Source organism: Falco punctatus (assembly GCF_963210335.1).
Source record: "Falco punctatus genome assembly, chromosome: 7".
Classification (NCBI taxonomy): Eukaryota; Metazoa; Chordata; class Aves; order Falconiformes; family Falconidae; genus Falco; species Falco punctatus.
The window spans coordinates 66286109-66311008 of record NC_137587.1 but is presented as its reverse complement, the minus strand read 5'-3'; the positions used below and the strand labels follow the sequence as shown (position 1 = coordinate 66311008).

The window sequence follows — 24900 nt, the reverse complement described above, 5'->3', positions numbered from 1 at the left end:
TTGAGGCAACTCAGGCATGGATCTGAAGTTGGCAAAAGCAGGGAAGCTTTACTAAAAACAAGGGAGCTGTGCTGATTTGTGTCAGCTGAAAAGCTGTTCCATATTTCTTATTCTTTCCATTTCTGCCTCCCTAGTTGGGAAGATCACAGAGGTTCTGACTTGCCATCTATTCCCATAGGCAAACAAACACAAGGGAAGGTGTTTCAGCCCAAATAATGAACTGTAGAAGAATACTTTGGTTTTATTATCTGAATTCATTTTTTTAAGCTTATGAGTAAGAATAAAGTAGATGGAAAACAAATTGAACAGGGATATGTGAGTTTTGGCTACAAACAACTTGCAAACTGTGAAGATTTTAAAAAAAATAAAATCTTGCTGATTTAGAAAGAAAAACACCATCTCCACAGGCACTTCCCCCAGCTGTGGGTTTGAAGAACAACAGATAACCAGCGGGCAGAAATGAAAGTCCGTGCTGAGAATAAGAACGTAGCCTGGTTGTGAAAACGCCGAAGAGAGCTGGTTTGATGGCTGTTAGCTGCCCAGGAGCTGGGCAGCCTTTCTGTACCAAGCAGCAGATGAGCCAGGAACGTACCTCTGAGCTGATTTCATTGGTCATGTTCAAATTCACTGAAAATGTCTGTTCCTTTTTTCCCATCAGCTTTGTAGGCTCCCTTCTGCTCTGTCTGTGCCATATGGAGCCAGGGGTTTGTTTCTTGCCTATAGAGTTTGAGCTTTGGCTGCCCAAGGTGGGCACCTTGAGGAGGTTGACGCCTCTGACTCGTCACAGGTCGCACAGGACATCTATATCCCCACTGAGAATGTGATTTTTGCTTATGAAATTTATTAAATCTATCTGATGCCCACAGCTTAGAGACTGAGAGTAACCAATGTGTGTCAGAGAGCAAGGTGGCACCATGAGTGACCAGCGTCAGAGAGAGGAAGCTGACTTCTCCTGCACAGAGCTTCACGAGTAAGAAGAAGAAAAGTCAGCAGAGGGTTTGGCCAACTCGTCGCACAGGTTTTTCTTACAGATGTAGGTGTGAAAAACTCATTTACAGGCTGTTTTCTTCAGCTTTTTAGTGGAGAGTGTTTTCTCTTACTCCGTCTCCATATTTCCGCATGAAGCTACTTGGTTTATAGAAGTTGCCAAAGTCAGAGCAGTCATCGCTCACTTCTGAGAGCAGCCAGCACCGAAAGGTAGAGAGGTGGATACCGAACCAACAGCCCAGGGTAATCCCTCTCCCACTCCGGTACAAGGCAGAGGTAGGTTTGTACTCTGAAACATGTTTTGGGGGAGGAGGGGTGTTAACCGTGAACAGTTTCAGCTCTAGATGTTCTTGCTGCTCCTGCGCACAACAATCAGCTGCTCAGTGCTGCAGGGGTTGGGCACACCTTGAGTGAGGAACTTACTTCAACCTTAGGTTCATTTCTTTGAATTCCCATTGTCCAGCTCGTGTTTGGGTTTGGGTCACCTGCGTTGCTGCTTAAGGCTAATCAGCAGAGATTTCTCCGTTCCCTGTCTTTGCTCCAACCTGTAGTAGCAGCAGTGCTTGCAGGTACTCCTAAGGTAACTCACTTGCCTACTGAAGTGTAAGCTATATCACGCATGAGAGGGGAAGCTTCACAAAGTACTGGGATATAATGGGGGAGAGGGGAAATAAGTGCCCAGAAAACTAGGACTCCTGCAGGAAAACCCCCATGGTTTTATTCTGTCCTGTCATCCATGTGTGTTAAGGTCTTAAGCAGCAGAGAGGAGGTAAAGCTCTGGCATTAATCCTTCGTCGAAGAATGGGATTCCCAGTTGAGGATGCGGAGATGATCAAAGCAATGTAATCTTCACCCTAGCTGACTACAGAGAACTTGAAGTAGGGCTCTGAGAGTTTATTTAACTAAAGTACCCTCTGTGGGATTACTTGAAGTTCCTAGCTTAATAGAAAACGAGGCTGAAAGCACAGGTCTAAGCTTCAACATACAACTCTTCAAATACAAAGTCATAACAACCCATGTAGGATAATGTTGTTGATGTTCCAATAGTCCGAAGATTTATGAAAATATCTTCTATTTACTCAGCTGGAAAGGGCCCTGTTCTTCTGGAGTTTTGTTACCCCATAAAGCATTCAGAGGAGACCCCATAATCATTTCAAAGTCAGAAACATTAAGTGGAATAACAAGTATAAACCCTATCCACAGTAACTTTGAAGTGCAAGAAGCATGTCCTTGTAGCCATAGAATATTACTCTCCTTTGAGCCAGGGTGGGAAGAAACAGCTCCCAGGCAGTTGTTTCAGGTGGTGAAAAGTCCATACTTTTCCTACCACAAAAGAAGCTGGTCTAACTAATAGAGTTGAGCAGTGAAACAGATGATTAGATTTCCACTGAAATTCCCAGGAGCATTTCCCATGGTGCTGATGAGAACTGGATCCAGACCTCGAGCGACCAGCTAAAATGGTGAGGGCAGCCTGGCACTGCATTCTCCAGCCACCAGGAGCAGGGCACAGCCCTGGGCAAAATCCTCCCCAGGCAAGGAGATCTGTCTGCAGGACACTCGCCTCAGCACAGCTCTGCCTTTGCCCCTGCCCAGGCTGGGCATGTATCTCCTGAATGACATCCCTGGGAAGGCAATCCCTCCACTTTCAAGCCAGAAGCTTCGCTTTCAGCAAGCAGTCTGCTGCCTGTCCTTGGTGCTGTTCAAAACCTCAGCAAAGACTGGGTTGTTGATGCTGAAGCCTGTGATCCAAAGCCAAACTTAGCATGAAGAGGCAAACGGCGAGCTGTGGTTACCGCGACCACCTTCGTGTGTGAGTGTGTGAGAAGGCAGCTGAGCCAGAGGAGGAAAGGGAGCGGAGAGAAAAACTGGAGGAAAATGGCTGGGGCAACACAGCAAGCAGCTTGAAGACAGAACTGACATCACCAAGAATCACAAAGCAAAGCAGGAACAAGGCTAGGAATTAAAAAGAGCCCCAAGAGAAGAACGAGGAAGAAAAAGATGGTAGTTCAGTAACGCTGGGGGTCAGCCCTTCCCAAGCAGCAGAGGCCAGCTTTGCCTGGACTCTGAGATGAACTCTGTAGCCAGGACAACTCCTTTTCCCCGAGCACCAGCGGTTTCGGATTGAGCCCAGCCGATGAGTTCCCAAGGCAGGAGCAAAGGCAGCAGGATCTGGGAAACACTCCTTTAGAAAGTTCCCAGCATGTGAGTGAGGGGCCAGGGAGGGACTCGGCTGGGGCTGGGCCAGGCTAGCCACAAGCGGAGGCCAGCAGACCCGTAGCTGTGGCAATGACCCCACGTTGTACACAGGAGCAGCAAGAACATCTAGGGCCGAACTGTTCACTGGTTCACCTCCAGTTGCTGGGTGAGCCTGACTCCCGCTTGAATCTCAGCTTTGGTTTTGTGCTTTTCCCGGCTGACTGAGATTCCCTGAGAGCCCTAGAAGAGCTCCTAGAAGATCTGTGTGTTTGCCTTCTACAGCAAAGAGCTGGAGAAAGCTGCTGAAAGGCTTTTCTAGTGCTAACACGTGCGGGTGAGTTTCTTGGTTATGTCATGGGCTACAGACGACGCAGGAGAAGTCCCAGGATTTCAGGAGAAGAATCTGTGGGAAGCAGGAGCTAAATCTTACCAGGCTGTGCTAAGTCTTCCCAGGCCATGCAAATCCTGCCTAGTTCCTTTGCTATTTCCTTTAGACGAATTATTCAGCAACCAAAGAAGGTTTCCTACATTTCCCTGGTGCAAGGAGCAGTGAGGTCAGATAGCAGTTGTATGTTTGAAGCTTTTCACCCCTTTGAATCCTTTGGATCCTGCAAGGATGGCACTTGAGCAGGGAGCAGGACACTAGCAACAGCCCCTTTTGCCTGAAGTGAGGACTGTCCCATGACCCATACCTTACTGCAGGGCACGCACAGCTTTTATTGAACTTAGACATTGCCCCTCACATCCACTTTTGCACAGCAGTTTCCCCTCCTGTGCCCAGTTGTGATTCTGTTCTGACAAAAAATCCAGGCAAGTGGGAAGCTGGGAAGCTGGGACGCTTACCCCTTCCCCTGCCCTGGCATGCATGGCTGACACCAGGGGAATTGTAAACCGGCACCGTTGCGTCTCTGCACTGTGGATTGCAAATACGGCTGCTCCATCTCTTGTGAGCAATGATATTCCTTTTTTATCATTGAGCAACTTATCCAAAACCAATGTCAGAGCTTAGCCAGAGCTTGTGAGGTCAGTCCTGCATCCCCAGGGATCCACGGGGCCGTGGAGCTGCCAGCCTGCTGCTGAGGATCCTTGTTCTGGTCCATGCTCCTTTCACTGGACGTTAGTGAGAAGAGGACAAATTCCTGCGGTGTAACACAAAGCTGAGAACAGAGAAACCCCAAAGTTTCTCCATTTTATGCATCAGAGAGGGTTTTACTGCCTGCCGAGGGAACGGTGATGCTCTGTGCCGCTGCGCTGCCAGGGTGAGAGGTGCAGCAGGCAGCGGTGCCGGTCCGCGGGCCCGGGGCGATGCCCGGCCTGGGGCAGCACGTGTGCCCGGGCCCGGCCCGGCGGGGCCCTGCGGGAAGCCCCCGCAGCACCGGGAAACCTCCAGCGCCTCCGCCAGGGAGCGGCCCGCGGGTACCGGTGCCCTGGCTATGGCCGCAAGGGGCCGCCAGGCGGCAGTAGCAGGACACGGCTCCCTGCTCGGGCACGGCTCCGTGGAGCGTTCCTGTCCGTCTTTCTGCCCTTCAAAACAAAGAGAGTGTTGAAGACTGGGGTGCAGGAGTGTTTCTTGCAACTGGTAATTTCCACTTGGTGGGTCTCTATCCGTAAGAATAGAGAATAGCGCCTGGTGTGTCGCCGGTGAAGAAGCACTACATGTGTTCCTGGGAGCGGGTGTTCGGTACCGGTGCAGAGGACCAGGGCTCACATCTACCTGGGTGTCACCAGTGACCCCTTTCCCGGAGGTGCTGCGCTCTCCTGGTGACTCCCCTGGCACCAGAGCTGTGCCGGGGGAATCTGGGGCAAGGGGTGGGTAAGAACAGATGTTAAATCTGCTCTGACTCTGCTTTACTGCTTTTACTTTTTTTGTATTGTCTATTTAAGATACATATTTGTCAAGCCACAGGGCCTGCCACTGCTAGTAAGTGAAGCCCCGTTCTCACCTAGATCTTCAATGCCCATAATGCAAATAGGGATGATAAAACTCTCGGAATAAGGAGGGTTACGCTGCCATTCCACCTTATCTCCACCCCAAGCGTATGAGGTGCCCTGTGTTTTGCACATTGCCAATGGTAAAGCAAAGCTCTAAGGGCAGAAGGGTTTGGGCCAGGCTCAGTGTGTGCATGTGCAAGGGTGGGAGTGGTGGGACATCACCTCCCAAACACAAAAGGAGAAGGAAACTGAGGAGCAGTTGCATCTCGAGCTCTTTAAATCCAACAGGGTCTGAGCATCATGGCCAAAGCAACCCAAGGATTTGGGAATGCCAAGAAATGGATTTGTGTAAGAAAAAAGCCCTGTGAGCATGTGCTGGGAGGACACCCTATGCCACGTGCTAACCCTAGCTATGTTCAGCCTGCCTGCCTGGTGTTGTTATCCAGGGAGGATGGGGGGCTCCCTGATGACAGCTTGTCCCCAGAACACAGTCCATCACCATGCTGCTGAGTAGGTCCACCAGAGAGAGGAGGAATGCCTGTGCTAGTGGGCTGAGGGCTGAGCAGCCCACCTTGCATCACCTGGCAACTTCCAACCCTCCAACGACTGCAAGTGCAGGAGGATGAATTAATTGGGTGCTGGCTGTGTGCTGGAGAAGAGAGGTACGAGGCAAACTGCTCAGTGAACGGGGGCTACATCACCCTGGCGGTGCAATGTTCAGGGCGACAGACTGAGCTTTGGGGGTTTTGCACTCCAAGAACCTTGCCCTGAAACACCTCCAAAGCCACCACAGTGCTCTGGCAGGAGGCACCACTGAAAAGCGCTCCCTATGGAAAGCTGTTCTCCGACTTCTGTAATGCAAATGAGTAGCGGTCACTGCAGCCCCAGGTTGAAGCACTTACTAAGCAGCACTAAATGCTGGACAAACTGAGCTTTTTATAAATGCAGAGCACAGAGGCAATTAAGACCAAAATCTAACAGTTCTAGGGGTTTTCCCCCAAAGGACATCTCAGGGTCTGGGGGTGGTGGTGGTGGGCAGTGCATACGTCCTCCTCATTACTGCTGCTGTGGCTGGTTCCTGCTGGGAGGAAATTTTGGGCTTGGGCTCCATGAAAAGTACGCCAAGGAACCCAGTGGCTCCATAGCTATGTAAACCCTGGCTGAAATGGCCCAGTGAGCCAAGCAAACAGCCTGCGCACTCCCACACTCTCCTCGAGCGTCAGCAGGAAAAAGGGATCTGTTGGGCTAAACAAGCTCCTTTAATCCCATTTGGCACAACCCTCATGGTCAGGCTGCGCTCAGCTATAGCTGTGTAGAGAGCTCGGAACTGATTTGCTTTGATAGTGGGATGAAGTGTTTCCTTGAGCTCCATGCACGGCTGTAGATGAACAGGAGGCGCTCGGAAGCTGCAGACTGGGTGGCAGCCCCTGCGGTTCCCATCTGACCCCCGCTCTTCCCCAGGTTTCTCTTTCAGAGCCAGGAGGCAGCTGGATTTGACTTGACTGTCCCAGCAGAGATGAAAGCTTCAAGGTTGCCTGTTGGCACTCGCGGCGCATGGGGTTCGCCACGGGCTGGTACCCAGCTGTTGGCACAGTTTCCTGCATCACAGCTCACAGATGGCGCCGGTGGGACTCCTTACTGCCAGCAGGTTAACTGAAACGCATCTCCTCTCGCTCCTTGTGGGTGTCCAGCCCAGAAAGCCTGAAAGCAGGCAGTTATGAGTCCTAGAGTGACGCTAATATTTTGCTTTTATGAACAAATACTTGCAACCAAGCCAAAGTCAATTGCCAGCTCTGTTGGGAGAAAGGATCTAGCATCAGAGGAGGATCCCGATTCTGTTCTTGGTTCACTGTACGACCTTGCAAATAATGACAATATTGGCCCCAAATGGACTGGGATGAGGTATTGGTGGCTGTTGTTGATTAAAGAGCAGGATGTGTTTCAGACTCCAGAAGGGTTGCTCCCTCCAGACCTCGCGCTGGCCCTCCATCTGGCCAGTTCTTACCTTGTGACTCTGAGCAGACTTTGCTGACGTGGGCAGCTGGGTTTCCTTGCTGGCTGTGGAGGAAAAGGCAGCCCTTGCTGTCACTTAGAAAAGCGTGACTTGCGCAACCTGTCGTTAAAGTGCACAGCATTACAGGTGTGGCCGTGCAACAGTCACAGCACATCCTGCCTGCCCTGCTCCTTTGTCCCCTGAGAACAACGACACTTTTGCTGCTTCAGGTCAGCTTGGGCATCTAAAATGCAGGACTCTTTCCCCAGGTAGGTGCTCCAAGCGACTCCGAGGTTAGACAACTAACATAGACAGGCAACATCAGTTGACCGCATGTCCCAGGTTTGCATCTCCAGGCTGTGGAGTTCATACTAAAAGGCTGTGGGACAGCATGGGCTGGAGGCTCATTGCTCACAGCTCCCCGCTGAGGGTGTTTGTCATCCTGGGACAGCACTGGGGAATTTGCTGACTCAACTGGGGGTGATGGGGAGGGAGCGTAAAGACTGAGTGGTCCAGAGCGGGTAACTGCAAAGCAGCCAGATCTGGGGAGAAGGCTAGCAAAACTGCTTTGTTAATTTTTAAAAGCTCCAGGCAGTCAGGGGGTCTGGGCTGTGAACTCTGCCCTGCTTCTGACAGCAGCGTTACAGTAACGCTTCTGCACAGCTCTGCATCTAAAATGGGAGCAACCAGGAAAATCTGCGCAAACTTGAGTGAAGGATTGGTCCTGTGGGGAAAAGTAACTCTGAATGCTGTTGCATTGTTGGTCCTATCGCTGCTCATGGATGAAAGGTGGAGGGTTTTGATCGATGAACTTGTCTAGTAGTTCAAACGGTTTGACAAAGCTTGGAGGGCAGCTTGGGAGCAGCTTGAATCTGAGACAAATGAAGAAGGGTTAGACAACAGAAGTCCAGAGCAACGATTACCTGAGCACATGGGCTTGGGCCTGTTTCACTTCCAGAAGAGTGAAAAAAAGGTCTTTTTAAAGGTCTGCTTTACAGACCCAAGCTGGGGGGGGGCAGTGAGGCTTGGCCGAGGGGCACAGTCCTTCCTCAGCTTTGTGCCACCATCCAGTGGTGCTTGTGCTGGAGGACAGCCCTTCCCACCTCGGCGTGTCCCCCCCAGCTCATGGCCCTGCAGCTCTGGTGGGCCGTAAGGAGGGGCACGGCAGCCCTGCAGCGCCTGGCTGGGGGCCCCCTCACCGGGAACGGTAGAGGGCCTTGCTGGCTGGAGGAGAGCGGGCTCCTGTGCCATGGCCCACCTCAGAGCCCCCGTCACAGCGCCTGGTGAGGGCCCCTGACCCCCGGCAATCCCTGCTCCTGGGGATATTGAGTTTTCTGTTTGCTTTGCAAGTGTAATTGGCCAAGACGCTGTGAAGGGAGGAGAGAGTGCTCAAGGGAGAGGTGTTAAAGAAATAGGAAAACATTATTAAGAGTGTTTTAAGTCGGCAGTTTCCCTTATTAGTACTTTCATGATGGAAAGAAGCCACTTTAAATCTGTGTAGTTGCAGTGGGCCACCATGTCCAGGCTCCTGTAGACACCCATGCAGACGGCTGTGCTGTCTTGTGCATCCCCTCGGCATCACCTCTGTCTCTCTTCCAAGCCCCACACCACCTTCTTGGCTTGTAAATCCCCTCCCTGGACTTCTTGTGCCCTTCTGCAAGTAATATGCAGAAAAGGAGAAGCCTTATGTGAAATACTTGGTTTTGGCACAGGGGAAATCCTCATCCAAGGCAGGTGTTGGATACAGAGGGAGATGCTCGAGAGGAGGTGGGGAACACCAGATGTGGGGTATGACCAGCTGAAGGGTAGTGTCAGAGACAGAGGGAGGTGGTGCCTGCGTGAAGGGCTTTGCTATTGTCAGCTCCAAGCATTCAGAACATCTGCCTCCACACCAAAAAAGAAATCAATGGCACCATTTTTTTTGGAGAAAGGATTATTTTAAACAATTCTATGGGAACTACTTTATTTGCTTCCGGGCAATAAGCCTCTAGGCTTCTTGAAGCTCACATTTCCCAGCCTGTCATGGGGTCAAACACAGAGTGATAGGGTTAAATGAGAAATCAGTCTTGTGATTGCAAGAGCCAAGGCCTGGAAAGAAAAAACCCAAACAAACCATAAAACAGAACAAAAGAAAGTGCCAGCTATTCCCAGGTTCCTGATAACATCATCAGAGGTGGCAACACTGGACTTCATAAAAAGCCTCACTGAACTTTAGGGTCAGCCTCAAACAACGACAGCTCTTTCCTTTGTCCATTTGTTCCTGCATGCCTGGGGAGTGACGTGTGGCTGATTATTATTGCCTGGGTGATGGCTATCTATGCACAGCTCCCAGATACCAAACAGACCCTGGACTAGCCTTGTCTGTGTTTAAAAATCCCAGCAAGGTCTGGATGGAGTTGGTGGTGCACTTAACATTTCTGATCTCTCTACACGAAGTGCTGCCTGCACTGGAGGGAGTGGACTCTCCCGGCACCCTGAAGCTGTGTTACTCAATTGGAAGCATGTTCTTTTGTGTTCCTGGCTTTTCTCACCCACAGTGGCATGTGTGCAACGTCATTTTCTGCTCCTGACAGCATTGCACCGTGATCCCTCCAAACATCTGTGCCAAGGCAGCAAGATACCCTGGGAGGTTTGTACAGAATGTAGTTGCATCGGTGTGGGAATGTAGCCAGAACTCCGCTGTCACAGGGGCAGATGTGAAGCGACCTGGGATTTCAGGAGTCCATTCCTCAGCTCCTATCCTACAGGAGTATTTTTCTTCTCTTTTCTCTGTATTCCATGGGAATAGGATGTTTTTCCCCATTGCAGCCGGGTGAAGCTGTGAGGCCCCTGCAGGCAGGCAGAGGGGAAGTGTTTGTGGGGGGAGATGTCCAGAGAACATCTCATGCGATGCACTCACTGTGTGAAACAGACCCATCTCAAAGAAAGAAAACTCCCTCTGACAAAAGGGAATCCTTGTCAGCTCATGAATAAAGCTTCCTGCTGGAAGAAAGGGATAGGTCTCCTGCTATGAGGAGGTGACCATGATAGGTCTCCACTTACCTTAACTGAAGCAGGCTGCATGCTCCCTTGAGGACACAGGTGTCAGTGGCTTGGCTCTGTCCCTGGACACTTCCAGTGTCACAGTTGGAGTTTTTTTCTGCTCCTGATCCCCAGGAGCTCATGAACACACTGTCCATTTTCAACCAGACCTGACAGAGATGTCCCAGAGGGAGTTTTTCTCTCACAGGCTTGGGAGAATTCAGAGGCTGGAAGGGTAAACCTCAGGAGTGCCTCTGCTGGGGCCTGCCTCCACAGTACTAGACACTGGAGACTCCACATGGAATCACAGAATCAGTTAGGTTGGAAGATCGAGGCCAACCGTAAGAAGTGAATCCAACACGGAGCAGTGCAGCCTTAAACACGCTTTATCCAGGGAATAAGCTTTAATTGAACCTCTGGCTCACTGTGAAGAACTGATCTGTAGGAAACCCACTGCTGGCACCTATAAAACTACTTGTATTTATTTGGTTGATTGTTTTAAATTACAAAAGAGCTTTTCTTGGTCCCTACTTATCGTTAAACCCTCTCTGGCTTCTTTGCAGGGGCATTTGCATGGGTAACAGCAGCATCCACCAGGTCTGTGCCCAACCAGCCTGACCAAACTCTGCAGCGTTAGGGCAGGCGCAGCCTGCAGCAGGGAGGGAAATCCCGGCTGCCCAAAGACCACAGCCAGGCGAGGAGCTGTGGGGAAGGCATCGGAGTGTCCCGGGCAGGAGAGCATCACCCATGAGGTCTGGATTGTCTGCTTAGGACCAGGACAGGAAGGGTTTGGAGAAGGGTGGCTGGAGAGAAGGGAGAAGGCTGAGTAATGGCCAAGTTAACCCTTCACATGCTGGCATTTTCCAGGCGGCCAGCCAAATGACTGCTTGGGAAGATGTATATAACACATGTCTGCAGTCTCCAAAGGGTTATTAACTGTGCAATAATGGCCATGAAACTTGGCTTCCTCGATGTACACTTAAAATTGCAAAAAAATAAAACATGAGTTTCAGAGGGGGAGAAGGCTTGTCTCCTAGAAACTGCAGGGCCATATCCACTCTCTGTGATGGTGAGAGGAGGAGAAACACCCCCTGCACGCATGGGCTGGGGGCAGGGGAGAAATGCAATCACCACAACAGGACCACAGCCCCCTCCTGCCCCATGCCTTATCCTTATCAGTAACAATTTCAAGGCATTTCTGAAAAGCCCATGTTGTTAAATTAATAAAGAAAGTCTGTGTCTCACTGGAGCTTTGGGATTTGGATTCAATAAAAACACTGCTGCTCCTAAGACGGTTTCCTCTTTTATTGTGTGGGTACCTCTGCAGGGGCTTGTCCCTTGCTCTGGCTCCAGTCCTGGCCAACACCAAGGCCTGTCTGTGACGTTGCCCCTGTCATGGGGTGTTGCAGCCTCTTGGGCCCCTGCCCAGATGCTCTGCAGTCTGCGATGCTCAGCAGGGACTAGTCCTACCCCAGTGCAGTCTGTGCTGGCCAGTCCAGGCATTGAGCGAGTCCTTCCATGCAGTAAGTTACAGACTTCTCTTTATTAGTGCCCCTCTTCCCCCACACTATTAAATATATTCTTTCTCTGGTTTTTTTATTATTATTATTATTTATTTTTTTTTTTTGGCAAAGGACTTTGGAAGGTGGGAGAAAGGTTCTACTAAAAAGTTAAGCAAATTAAGCCCCCCTGTTAAACCCGTTTGAAGGAAGAGATGAGGCACCAGCTTTGGTCCCTTAGCAATGAAGACGGCTGGTGGTCTGGGTTTAAACACGGCTGTTCAAGGCTCAGGCCAGATTTGACAGCTCACAAATCAAATTGCCTCTTGGTTCTCGGGAGTGGAGGATTGCCACGGATGGAAGAGCTGTGGGGGAGCTGCTGCCCAGAGCTGCTGTGCCAGCCGGGGCCCTGGCCTTGGAGGGAGGCACTTGACTTGTTGGTTCATAGCAGGTCAGGAGAGAAATTCAGGCTCTGAGGTTTTGTTTCAACCGTGTTATGTTACACTATTGACATACAGCAAAGCAGTCCTAAACTGAGTTTTCATCTTACTTGAATGGGTTCTGGGTCAGTACTTTTGTTTTGGTAACTTACTTCTTGTTAGAGAGCAGACTGAACCTTGAAAGAGACAGGAAAACACTGAGCTATTAAATCTCACCTGATCTCATGTTAAGAAAGTGAATTTGAGCCATGGGTCTTGGCTTCGCTCAGATTTCGTCTGCTGGGAGCTGGTTGTAGGTCCTCGGTTTCGCTCTTGCTGCTGACCGCTGGTAACGTCCTCCAAGTGCCACTGCACTGGAGAGATGAGGAACTTCCCTGAGACCACAGTAGGAGACAGGACATCTGCGTGCACTCATGCCCATCTGGTGCTCCAGATGCCCTGCGCAGGGCAGGTCTTTCTGAGGTGCTACACCAGCCCGCTGTGTGCTGCAGGGTACCCCTTGATGCCTGGGAAAAGCACAGCCAGCGAGGTGAAGAGCTGGAGGCAGCTCTAAGATTCTGGCTCTCAAACAGCCTCTCTACTTGTGACAGGAGCAGACCTCAAAGCAAACATGGTTCTTGTCACCTGTCTAACGCCTGAAAGAAAGAAAACGGTGTTAATCCACTCATCTCCCTTACCAGCCCTTTTCTTAGCTCTACCCCCGTTGCCTGGCCTCGCAGGAGTGAGCATCCAAATCTAATTCCCCTTGCTCGTGGCTCAGAGCTGTTACCACTGTCAGTACAGCTACGGACAATTCTTGTGTAAGTGCTGCGCTGAGATCTGCCAGAGTCATTTGCACTCTTTTATGGGTCTTCCTTTGAATTCTTCTACAATTTCAGTAACAAAGTTGCAGATTTTTGCAGAAGGTTAAACTCTAGGACACTGCTCTGCTGGGCCACAGCAGTCCAAAGCTGCTAACATGTTGGGTCTTTACTGCTTTCCACCACGCAGCCATGCCAGGAGCACAGGATCCGATCCAAAGCCCACCGAATGCAGCGGAAATCTTTCTACTCTTGGAAATTGCCCTACTGCTTCCAACGGCCCCTGGACAAGCCTGACTTCTCCTGACCCCTGGGCAGCCGAGGACACACAGGACGTGGTCCAGCTTCCAGCTACCGGGGGGGGGGGGAGGCAGCGCTTGTGGCTGCAGGATCTCAGTGCAAAGGGGAATTGGTTGCACCTGGGTCCATACATGGAGTGGGAAAGGGAGCTGGCAGGGAGCTTCTTCCTCCTCTTCCTCTCCCAAACAGCCCCCTTAACTGGCTTGAACAGCCCGTCCTCCCTGCTTCAGATTAGTGCTTGGCCCCCCTCTTGTCCACTGCTGTAAAAATCAATTTTTATATCTCCTGAGCTTTATGCACTTGTTTCCATCCATGTGATGAGCGCTTCCAGGAGTACATAAGCTCACTGCCTGAATCTTGGTGCACTCATACATTGCCCACTTCATTTTTTTCCTGGTCTTCCCAGTCCTGGGATCAGTACTTCAGATGGTGGTGGGAAAGGCTGCGGGAGATGAAGGACTGGGCGGCTTTTGCTGTAGCTGCGTCCAAATTGTTGAAGCGGTGAAGCAAAGGATACGCAGCAAGCATGGCGGAGGAGATGGCCAGGCGGCTGCTTTTTGTCAGAGCTTCCGTGCCCCTCGCTGGGCCATCGCTCCCGGCTCCGGGGTCGTCCACCCGTGCTGCCGGGCGGGGAGAACGGGCGGCGGCGGTGCGCGGGGCAGGAGAGGGCGCCCCCTGCCGGCCGCCCCCTCCCACGTGTAGCCCTCCCCGCGCAGCCCGGCCCTCCGCCCAGCGCGTCCAGCTGGCAGCCAATAGGGGAGCGCGGGGCGCGGCCCGCGGTGTGTCCGCGCCAATGGGAGCGCGGGGCCGCGGGGAGGGGCGTGGCCGGGCGCCCACCACGCCGGGTCTGTCGGCGGCGCTGATTACTTTTTCCGAGGGCGGGGAGGGCTCAGTCCGGCCCGGGCTCCCGCCGCCGCCGCCGCCTCCGCTTCGCGCTGGGCCCCCGCCGCTGCCATAAAATGTTTGACGGTTGGCTCCTGCCTCTCGTGTTTCCCTGCCTGCTGCTTTGGGGACTGGACGCCGGCACAGGTAGCGCTTCCCTCCCCGGGCTCCCCGCGCCGGCGTCCCCTTCCCCGGCGGCGCTGACAGCCCTGGCCGCGGGTCCGGCGGGGCGGGCGGTGGGCGCCGGCCGCGGGCGGCAGCGTGCAGGCGCAGACCGCAGGGCATGCACCGGATCCCCTGCGTGGCCGCAGTCCCAGTCTGCAGGATGAATTGCTTCAGGCTTTTATATTTTCTTTTCCTGTCCTCTCGCTGCTGCTGCTGTAACGTTTCATGTGGAAAGCTGCTGACTGTCCTTGGCTGCGGCTTCGGCTTGCTCTGCTTTTCCCCTTCTCCCTGCAGAATTTTATTGGGGTTGGTGAAATGCGATGCTTGTGTCTGAGCTATATTTTTTTTTTTAATGATACAAGTAGCTCTAGCGTTCGCGTGATTCCTCTCTTCCCTGCACATTTTTGCCTCTATGTGTACGTGTGTATATATATGGAGGGAGAGAAATAAACCCCTTTCCTCCGCCGGCTCCATTGTCTCCGCATCCTGTTCAGTTTCTGCGCTGAAACGCGAGCGCCGGGCTGTCCGCGCCCCGGCGGGACGGGGCGTCCCCGCGGGGAGGGGGGTGCCGGCGGGGCACAGAGCCCCCGGCCGCCCCGTCGGGCCGCGGGTGCGAGCGCCTGAGCCTCTCTCCTTCTCGCCTGCAGCTGGCGGAGCGGAGCTGGAAGTGGTGATCCCGGAGCGAGTAGCGCTGGAGAAGATCCACCTGCTGCCGCCCGCCGTGCGAGGGGATCGCGGCGGCCCCCGGCGCCGGCGAGCGCTGCCGCGGCAGCGGACGGCGGCGGAGGCCCTGCTGCTCCGCCTGCCCACCGCCGGCGCCGAGCTCTACCTGCACCTCCGTCGCGACCTGCGCTTCCTCGCCCGGGGCTTCGTGGTGGAGCAGCGGCGCGGGGAGGCGCGGCGGGCGCCCGGCCCCCGGCGGCCCCCGGCGGAGCGGCTCTGCTTCTACACGGGACACGTGCTGAACCGCAGCGACTCCTTCGCCTCCCTCAGCACCTGCGCCGGGCTGGTACTGCCCCCCCGCCCCGCCTCCCCTCAGCGCGGGCAGCCGACCCCCGGCCGCCCCGGGCCGCGGCCAGCCCTTCCGCAGCCCCCGAGGCTTTTCCTGCCAGCCCCGGCCGCTGCCCGGCCCCTGCCCCGCCAAGGCGGGAAGCGGCCGTCGGGCCGTGCCCGCCCCTCCCCTCCCCTGGGCGCCCCGCCGCCCGCTGTCACGCCCGTCCCCTCGCCTCCCCGTGCCCCGGCGAGCGTGCCAGCTGTCCCCGGGAGGACCTTCCTGCCAGCCCCGGCCCGGGCGCTGGGAGCTGCCCCAGCCGCCCTGCCCCGCGGGGGCGGGAAGCGGCCGTAGAGCGGCGCCTCACCTGGCCGCGGTGCCGCTCCCGCCCGCGCCTGCTCCTCCGTGGCCCTGCCCGGCCCCTCGCCCCCCGGCCCCGGCGAGCAGTGCCGCTGGGCCGCGGTGGGTTTTCTGTCAGCCCCGGCTGCCCGCTGTGGGAGCTGCCCGGGCCTCAGCCAGGCTGGAGGGGCCGAGGGCCTGAGGCACAGCATTTCAGCCCTGGGTGGGCAGCCGGGCTGGCAGGTGCTGGAGAGGGGCGTCCCAGCTGACAGACCCCTGTCTTGTCACTGCTTCCTTCCTCTGTGCTGGCTGCTGGGTCCTGCTGTGGGGAATTTGGTTGTCTGCCTGCCCGGCTCGCCCATCCAGCCGCTGTCCCTGGCCTCAGCACAGCGGGCTCCTCCACCGGCCCTTTCCACCCAGCTCAAGCGATCAGCGTTGGTGTGTGAAGGTGTCTGTGGTGCAGGGACGCCTGGCACCCGCATGGCTGGAGGGACTGTCCCGCTTGGGGATGCTTTTCCCACCTCAGGTGTCCAGGTTTCTCTGCCTGAGGCTGTAGCGTTTGCAGGTGGCTCCGCAGGGCCTGTGTTCTGTGCTAGGTGTCTGGGTAAGAAGCGGCGAGGTCGTGTGGGACAGCCTTGCTATTTCTCAGTGGTGAAGGCTGAGATGCTTCAGGTGATGGCTGGATTGTAATTCTTGCCTATAGCTTGAAAGTTCTTAAGAAAGTTACTGGGGCGTTGAGCATAGCTTCCCAGTACAGGGCCCTGGGATGCGTGCTTAAATTCTCGGTACGGATCTGCTGATGGACATTTAGTCTTAAACTATGTAGTAAGAAGCCTGTCATGTGCTTTGCACTTGGGGCTTGGCCCTGCATCATTCCCGGGCCATATGAGGGCGCTGTGCCTCGTGGAAGGAGAGAAAAAAAAAGAAAAAAAAAAAAAAAGCTCTGAGGTGCTGAGTGCTTGAGTGGCGCTGTAAATTGAGCTGTATACCACTGAGGGCTTTCTCAGAGTTTAAAACTGTTATCTCTAGTTCGACCTTTAAATCACTACCGGCTCTGTGCTTTTGTCACCAGGCACGTTTTGTTAATCCCGTTCATGAAGTGCTGGGCTTCCAAAGCTACCTACTCCAGCACATCTGAAAAGCACAAAGAGGCAGAGAAGAAACCTTTTTAAAAAGAGGAATGTAGTTACAGGCACAATATTAACTGCCTGAGATCAGGGAATGGAGGAGGGGGAATGAAAAAGATTGGCGATATTCCCAGTAGAAAAGTTGGAAAAGAAGCAAGACTAGTTAGTCTTTGTTCATTACTCTGCAAATATGAGCTGCAATGTAGCAGTATCTGTTTGTACCATATGAATTCTAAGGAACAACTACATTGACATAATGGAGCTAGATGCACTTGGGATCAAAAAGTGGTCAATGTCAAAGCTGCTCGTTTGTGGCATCTTTTGAGGACCAAAGCCCATGCTGCCGCGTGTTAAGTGGCAGTGTTGGTAAAGCTCTGCTTGCCTTTGCCTGTGGATCTAGTCCTGGGAGTGCTGAGAGTGGTGTGGGCAGATGTGTTGGGAGATGTGTTTCTGCATGTTGGAATACTCCTCTCCTATTAGAGGAATCCATTCATTTACTCTTCATTCAAATAGTCACCAGGAGTGGAAAAAGGGCTAAAAACAGGTGCATACAAATGAGTTAAGGTTTATAATACCCTTGTGAACTGAAAACTAAAGAACAGAAAACTTAAGTGTCTTTAAGATGAACCTAAACTTAAGATGAAACTCAGTAACTTTTGAAGTGGTTTCATTAAATTGATCTACATCACCATGTAGATAGACCTTTTTAGTCTAGCTAAATGGACCTTTTGACTTCTTAACTCCATTCTTAAACGTGAAACGTAACAGATTTTAGGCTGCCTTCAGCGTTTACGCAGCCTTTTGCCGTGGCCACGCTAAATCAGCATACCTGTAGTAAAAGCTATGCAATTTAGCGGTAAGAAGTTTTCTGGGCTCAGAGGAATTAAGAATTTGCCTCAAATTACCTAGGAAGTCTTGAATCTGCCATGAGCAGAACTGAGGTCAGGTGACTAGAGGCCAAATTTTTTGCCTCCTAGTCTGGCAATTTAAAATACTAAGACTATCACTACAGTGGGTGTTGAATTTTCCCATTGCTTCCTTAAGCCCCGTTCGCAGCAGAAAGAATAAGGCTTTGTCCTCATCAGCAGCACAGCCTCACAGGTGGGGATATGGACAGGGCCTGCGTGTCGGGCTAGAAGAAAGACCTTGGTAGCGGAAACCTTGCAGTCTGTTTATCCTGGCATTTGTCTCTTGAGCAGTGCTAGCGCTGCAGTGGGAGATTTCCTGAAATATCCAGTGTGGGAGTGCTTGTTGGACTTGAGCTGGATGATCAAGACATCTCATTCAGAAAAGCTGCTTGCTAAAAAGTGGAGTAGGTAGTAATACTGTATACAGATCTCCAGCTGGCTCAAACTTTGTTGCAATCATATTCCTCAACCATGCCATAAATCACACAAAAAGCGATATAAAATGATCAGGGCAAATGGAGTTCTAATAAAACAAAATCTCTGACACAGTGGCATGAAAACTGAGCTACAACCAGACTGAGCAATTGCTTCCTGGTAATGATATCAGATTCCCAGTGCAGCGTCTAAAGGTTGTGTTTTGTTTTTTAAACTCTGCTCGCAGATGCTGCTGTTAACCAGCATGTGGTCTGCTGTAGTTTCCTGCTACAGCTTGCAATTGCATCAAGAAGGGTGGTTGTGCTCTCGTAGCTACATCAGCCCATAGCACATTTAGGACTGGTGTACCTAAGGTCTTATCTGCACAGTTAAAGTACTGCATGTGAGGATACTCCAACCCTCCTGTTCCTCTTGACAGCCTGGGAATTGCAGTGTAGACAAGAGGTAATATGTTCCTGAAAAGCGCTACCGTTTTCAACTTGGCAGGACTGTATCCTGTCTAGGGAATGCAGTTGTGTAAACACTTGGATTCTGACCACGCTGCAGGACTGAACTGTCCTTTCCTGGTGCTGGGGAGACACAGGCAAGAGCAAAGTTCTGCAACTCATTTGACCAGCACTAGAAGACAGTAGGCAATATAGGAATTTGCCTCTTTTTTGGAAAGTTCCAGCTTTGTAAGGCCACAGCGTGTGTTACCTTTAGTTGTGTAGTGCCTCTGCTTCAAAGTTTGAGATCAATTCCTAGATGACATGTGTTAGGTCTCCAGCAAGGAAATTCCAGTTTGCCTGATATATCTCAGAACTACTCATCCATTGCATTCAGGTGTGATTTCACAGTCAGGTTTTGACTGTTGCTCTCGGTGTGCTGTCCTCACCCTGTCTAGCAGAGCAGTGTTACTTTCTGTAGAGCTTTTTCAATTGAAGCCTGGAAAGCACCATGTATTTGTGGTGATTACAATGATGCTTTTTCTGAGTCCTAGCAGGGCTTATCAGTCCTGCAGACAAGATAAGAGAGCTAGATAGGGTCCTGTGCCCTTTGGGAAGACTTCTTCCCCAGCTGTACATTGCAGAATGCTGCCTCAAGCTATGTGCAAAATGTGGGGTTCCCAAAGACTTAATTTGATGTACTAATGTTTTACCTTTTTTTATTTATTATTTTTTTTACACGCTGAAGTGCTGGACTGCTTTGCAGTTGGTTGGACTGCCACGTCAGTACCTTACAACTGATGAAGGCTTTTCGTATTTCTTGTACCTGAATTTCTGAAACAGTTACAGTTTTAAGAAGGTCACAGGTTCATGTTAAAATGAACGTTAGGTTTTGACTTAAAAATGAGCTTGAAAACTCCTGTCTGAAACCACATTGGAAAGCTGAAAATCACTGGGATGCATTTAGAGGCAGAGGTTTAATTCTAAGTAACTTCTCTTCCATTTTGAAATCTAGAATCTGATTCTGGGTTCAGGACTGCTCTTTGGCCTGTCTCTACTTGAAAGTGGATTGTCGTTCTCAGTTCGGATAAGAAAAGAGGTTGTGGCTCCCTCCTGTTCGGCTTGTTCATATAACTCTTTCACACCACATTTTTGTCATCTTTGAACTCAGCAAGTTCCTTATGCAGACCAGGTTGGTGGAAGTGGATGATGCACATTACAAGGGCTCATGGAATAAGAACAGTGATTTTTCTCTTTATAGGATAGAGTAGCTGAAGCTACACCTTGAGAAATGCACACTGGAATTTAGGAAACCTTAAATATTTTGCAGTATTGTCTCATACAATCTACGTAGAAAAGAAGAAGGCTTCTTTTCTTCCAGACTTCATGTATGTTTGCCTCACATTTGTTAAGTCTCATGCAACTCCTGGTAGGCAAATCTTCCAGCTTGTTAAAATATTTCTGAATGGTGGCTCTTCAGTCTGGTGTGTCACCTTCACTTGGTACCATCCACAAACTTTGTGAGAGCATAGATGTAGACAAGCTTTGGCAAATACAGGCAAGGAGAGATGGTAGAGCATCGATCTGGAGTTCATGTCAGCCAGGTGTTTCCTTTTCTCTGGAAGGCTGGGCAGAGATGCTCTAAGTCTGCTGGAGGTGATAAGGGAAAATGCTGATTATTATGAAGTCATGACTGTGCATTTGAGTACTAAACAGGGTTAAATGCCAGAAATGTATTTCCCAGTTAACTGCAATACCTGGGAAATTCTGCCCCTGCTATTGCCCACGTTGCTGTTCACCAGCGATGTTGTAGGACCAGATGAAAGCACTGTTTGGATGCATTGCTCCTTCTAGGGACTCTGAATGCCCACTGATTTCCCAGCGGGAGTAAGTGCCTACACAGAAACTGGATGTCTCGGTGTGGGTTTGGATCCAATATAGAAGGCCAGTCAGGGCAAAGAGAAGTGAGTAGGTTGGACTGCAGCCCCCAGGGAACAAGCAATAACTCACAGGACTCCTAGTGAAACTGCAAATCTGCTCTGCCCTTGGGGGGAAAAGGAAGAAGAATATAGAAGATGCCACGGCCTGTTGGTTTTAAGCCTGGCTGCTTATCAAGTGGAGAGTGAGTGATAAAGATGAGCACTTCCACTGGTGGTTTGTCCTGTTTCTTAGGTACTTTAGATTGGTGAATTTTCACCTAGGAGGTGTTTGCTTTTCTTCATTGGCTGTAGAGAGAGATGATGCTTGGTTTAGAGCAGATGTCTAAAGCTCAGTGAGCTCAGTCCCTGTCCAGTGGTAGTGAGTGTTTTCTGTGTACAGCGGCATGGTGCTGCCCTTCAGGTGACTGAAGAGCCTCTGCTGTTACGGGAACCAGTGCAGTGCAGGCACGCTAAGATTGTAAGATGATACGATTTCCCCTGAGGAAACCTTCAGCTCTGCTGAATTCTCTTGTCTGGGAGAGGAGCTGTCTGGCGTGTGTCCATAGCTGGTCCATGGGTTGAAAAGTAAAACCTCTTAAAATAACCATGCTGGGTTTCTCTGTGCTGGGTTTTTCTTTCCCCTTCCACAGTGGACAAAAGGGAGAGCACGTTGTGGTTTCCTTGTTTAGCAGACTCGGAGGCTAGAGCGGGCTGGAACAGAGGTGCAGTCAGACATTCCTGGTTATGATCTGTTCTCATAACTGAGTGTAAACCTGAAATGACACTGGAGCAAGACCTATTTTAAAGCTTTTGTTTTAAAATTGATTGAATTGCACTGGTAAAAAATAACTAACTGAAAGCCGAAGCATGGTTAATAAGGACAGGACTAAAAGCCATGTGAAGTTTACTAAATTGTGTTTGTGGTGTTTGTTGTTCTTCACTTTAAATATTAACCTTTAACTTTAAGGAAATAGTTAAACTAAGATTTACAGCATAACAGTTGAGAAGAAGTTGAGAAGCGGTTGGAATTTGTCAGATATTTAAAACTGTTCTCTTTTGTGCGTGTTCATATGTATGTAACTAATGAACACATAGGAGCAAAAGAAAAAACTGTTAAAGATTCAGCATTTCACAGGTCTCATTCAAAGATGTTGTGAAAATAAAAAGGGCTGGAAAAACAGTGTAACTATTGGAGAGTATTAATGTGTGGGAAGGTCCAGCACCACGAGCAGAGAACATTGAAGATTTGGATTTCTGTCCTGAGTTAGCCCTTGAGCTGCTGTAGCTCCACCAGTACTGCCAGGGGACAGAGGCAGAACAGTGAAGCAGGACGATATGATTACAAACGCTGTTTAAGTGCCAGCATTAACAGTCTCATTACTACCATTGTAATTTCAGTGATATAGTATGAGGACTTTCCTCCTTTCCCTGCTATCATTTAGCCTGAGAAAAGCTCTAGTGGGAAGGAATATAGTGTGTAGAAGAAGAGTGAACTACGGGTAGTGCAAGCGTAGATTAGAGGGTGAGCAGATTGCTTGAGTGACAAATGTATGTATAAAACTAAGAGTAAGAGCATGTGAGAATATTTTGGTGGTTTGGATAACAGGGCCTTTTTTTTGCTAGGGAGCAATGTTGAGCTGACTTCTAAATTAAGGATATTTCATATCCTTAATATGAAAGATATAGCCACTGTTAAGCACAGTGGTGAGTGGGGCTGTAGTGGGAAGTGTGGATTATTGTTTGGTTTAATCAACTTGTCAGTTGGGTTGCCTGCCTTTCCTGTTAGCTGAGCTGTGTGATTCTGTCAGCTATACGGTTCAGTCATACTAACTATAAAATCCAGGCTGGATTAGCAATGTAGATGACGATCAGCTTCTACGCCCTTCTGAATTTTTGGGCTCCTGGTGATTCCTGTGTCTCGGGTGCTCTGGGATGGTGAGGCTGGGCAGCGGCTGCTTTCCTGGACACTAAGCAATACTGGGGTCTGGCACAATGGCAGGTCCTGTTTGTACAGGCTCTCCCAGTGGAAGAAGGATGAGAGGGAGTATCCCAGCTTTTGATATGCATCTCCCCAGGCAAACATGAATTGGCAGATCCAAAGCATTTTATTTAATTGGAATGATTTCCAGAGATGTGGGGAAAACAGCTCTGACAGTTACGTGGTCTTCTGTTTTACTTCTTTATCTTCAAAATCCAGCTTTCTGCAGGCCCTGAACATTATAGAGACTAGAGAAGAAAAGCACAGAGTGTTTGTCTAGTACTGATGTCTGATATCTCATGCTGAGATTAGAACAGTATAGTATCTGGTAGTTGGAGGATTTGAGGGAGGCAACATGAGGAATGCATTTCTTGTGGAAAAAGCAAAATAAGGACCAGAGTATTCAAGTTACCAGGTCCAAAAGATCTCATGCGGGAACACAGGTTTGAGGACTCTTTAGAACCCAACTGGCAAGTTTGGGGAAAATTTTAACTCCCTAGGAATACTTTACAGGCCCAATCCTGCAAATCCTTCCTGCTTGAAACTCTGCTTGCCTTGTCAGATTAAACTTGAGATGGCGTCTTAACCTATTCCAGGGTGAAGACGCACGCCTCTTTCCCTCTGTAGGTTTCACAATTCCAAAGCAAATGTGAAACATAAGTCCTTTCCAATGGTTTAAATTATTTTCACACTTGATGCCAGAAAGTTGGGATAATGTCGGGTGGTGATGAAACTGACTTCTTCTTACATATTTTTGGCACCAACAAAAATGGTTGGCAGTCTTTCAGGAGCTCTGGTGTGGCTTTTAGTACCATGGCACCAGATTTACAACCCTTCTTCTAAATAATTAAAACCTATATTAAAAAAGGGGGCTGGGGCTACCTCCCAGCTGGAAGATTGGAACAAGGAGGGGAAGTAGTGGAGAACATCGTAAAGGAGGCTGGAAGAATAAGTCACTAGAGCTTTTGCTGTCTCTGAAACAATTCTGACAAAGCCCAACTTGTAATTTAAATGACGAGGCAGCCCTTTTGGAAACTCCTGGGCAGAGTGGGTCTTGTAAATTGGTATGCATTCTGTAGGGCCAAGAAATAATGTCGATTTTTCTTCATAAATGGGAGCCCTTCTGTGAGGTGTCAAGGCATTTTATACTTAATCAGTGACCTAGCCCCAAGGGCATGGTCTCTTTTGAAAAACCTCAAAAGAGGCGTCTCTTGTCTGTTTAGAGACAGGGGACTAATTGTTACCACTGTGCTTTGCAGCCATGGCAAATAGAAACACTGATTTTTCTTTTTCTTTTTTTTTTTTCTTTTTTTCTTTTTATTTTTTTCCCCCCAAGTGCACTTTTGAAATTAGTGACCCTTTCTCAGAGATCCTGGTTTCCCCTGAATGTTCTTTAGTTAGTACGGCTGTCAAAAGGAGAGCTCTCATTTCTGTTAGCAGAAATTCTTCTTGCTGGAAGTACTAGGCCAGAGGGATTTCCTGGGTGTACGTGAGGACTGAGTTTGGCAGGGAGGTGTGGAAACGTACAATATACAGTATGTATGTAATGTATATTATAAATCATATTAGTACAGTCAGCTGTTGAATATATAGTATTTGCATGTACGTGCAGAGCATTTGTTTGGATGGTTGCCTGCCTGGCACAGAATGGGGGGGGGGGGGGGCAAAAAAATGTCTGGTCTCCCTTTATATATGTATATCGGATGGGTGTTACAGACATGCAACCTAGCAGGAGGACCCCTTTGTCTGCTCCTTTACCTATAAAGTGTACCATAGGCACAATCTGATGCCTCCTGGCAGGCCAGATGAGATGAGGCCTTTTGTTTCTAGCAGGAGAAGTTGGATCAGACCTAGACGGTTCTCTCAGGGCAGGGGGGTATATGGCAAAAAGCTGCATTTCGAGACTTCTAATTGCAATAGAAATAATCATTGGATTAATACAATGAAAAGTAAGAAACCCTCATGGTACATATTCACTTTCTCCCATGATTATAATCTCGGTGTTGATTAAACCTGGAGGCTTTGTTAAGTTTTAAGGTGATACCTTTACTTTCACTCTCTTCTTTTTATGCCAGAGATGGAGTGGAAAAAGCATAATGGAAATAAAAACTCTGGGTTGCAAGCAGAGGAGGGCTCTCCCGGGGCAGACGCTGCCTTCCAAAGATGTTCTTGCCAGCCCTGGTGTAAGGTCTGGACTTGGTGCAAGAAAGGCAGGGGTTTAGTGCTCTGACCTGCAGCCTATGGAGTCTACTGTTATTTAGACAGGGTCTTTGCCTTCCTTATATTACTTATTCCAGGGATGGTGGAAAAGCTCGTGACGGGGAAGGTACAATAGCCCGTTCCCAGCTCGACCTCTGAAACTCAGCCCATGGCTTTCAGGGAGAACAGTGCTTACTGTGTGGCCCCTATTGTAGTCAAGAAGAGGTATTCAGTCCCTGTACAGAAAAACATGGGTGGCTCTGCAACTCCAATTCATTCAGTGTTGTCTGCAAGGGTGATACACATAGGCAATCTCCTGTTTGCAGGCAATCTCACCTTTTTGCTCTGCTGAGATAGTAAATGC

At 50.2% G+C, this 24900-nt stretch overlaps 1 protein-coding gene across 4 annotated transcripts in view; it reads left to right on the top strand.

Annotated features, from left to right (window-relative positions):
• The first annotated feature begins 26 nt into the window (after positions 1–26).
• Positions 27–24900, top strand: part of ADAMTS17 (ADAM metallopeptidase with thrombospondin type 1 motif 17) — a 207042-nt gene continuing 182168 nt past the window's right edge. For 2 of the 4 annotated variants that reach the window (XM_080397203.1, XM_080397205.1), the window contains exons 1-2: positions 27–14197; positions 14863–15224. In XM_080397203.1, the coding sequence (XP_080253329.1) occupies positions 14128–14197; positions 14863–15224 (432 nt within the window). In that variant the 5' untranslated portion in view covers positions 27–14127. Of the gene's footprint in view, positions 14198–14374; positions 15225–24900 lie in introns of those variants that run through there. The other 2 variants (XM_080397204.1, XM_080397202.1) reach the window with 2 other exon arrangements.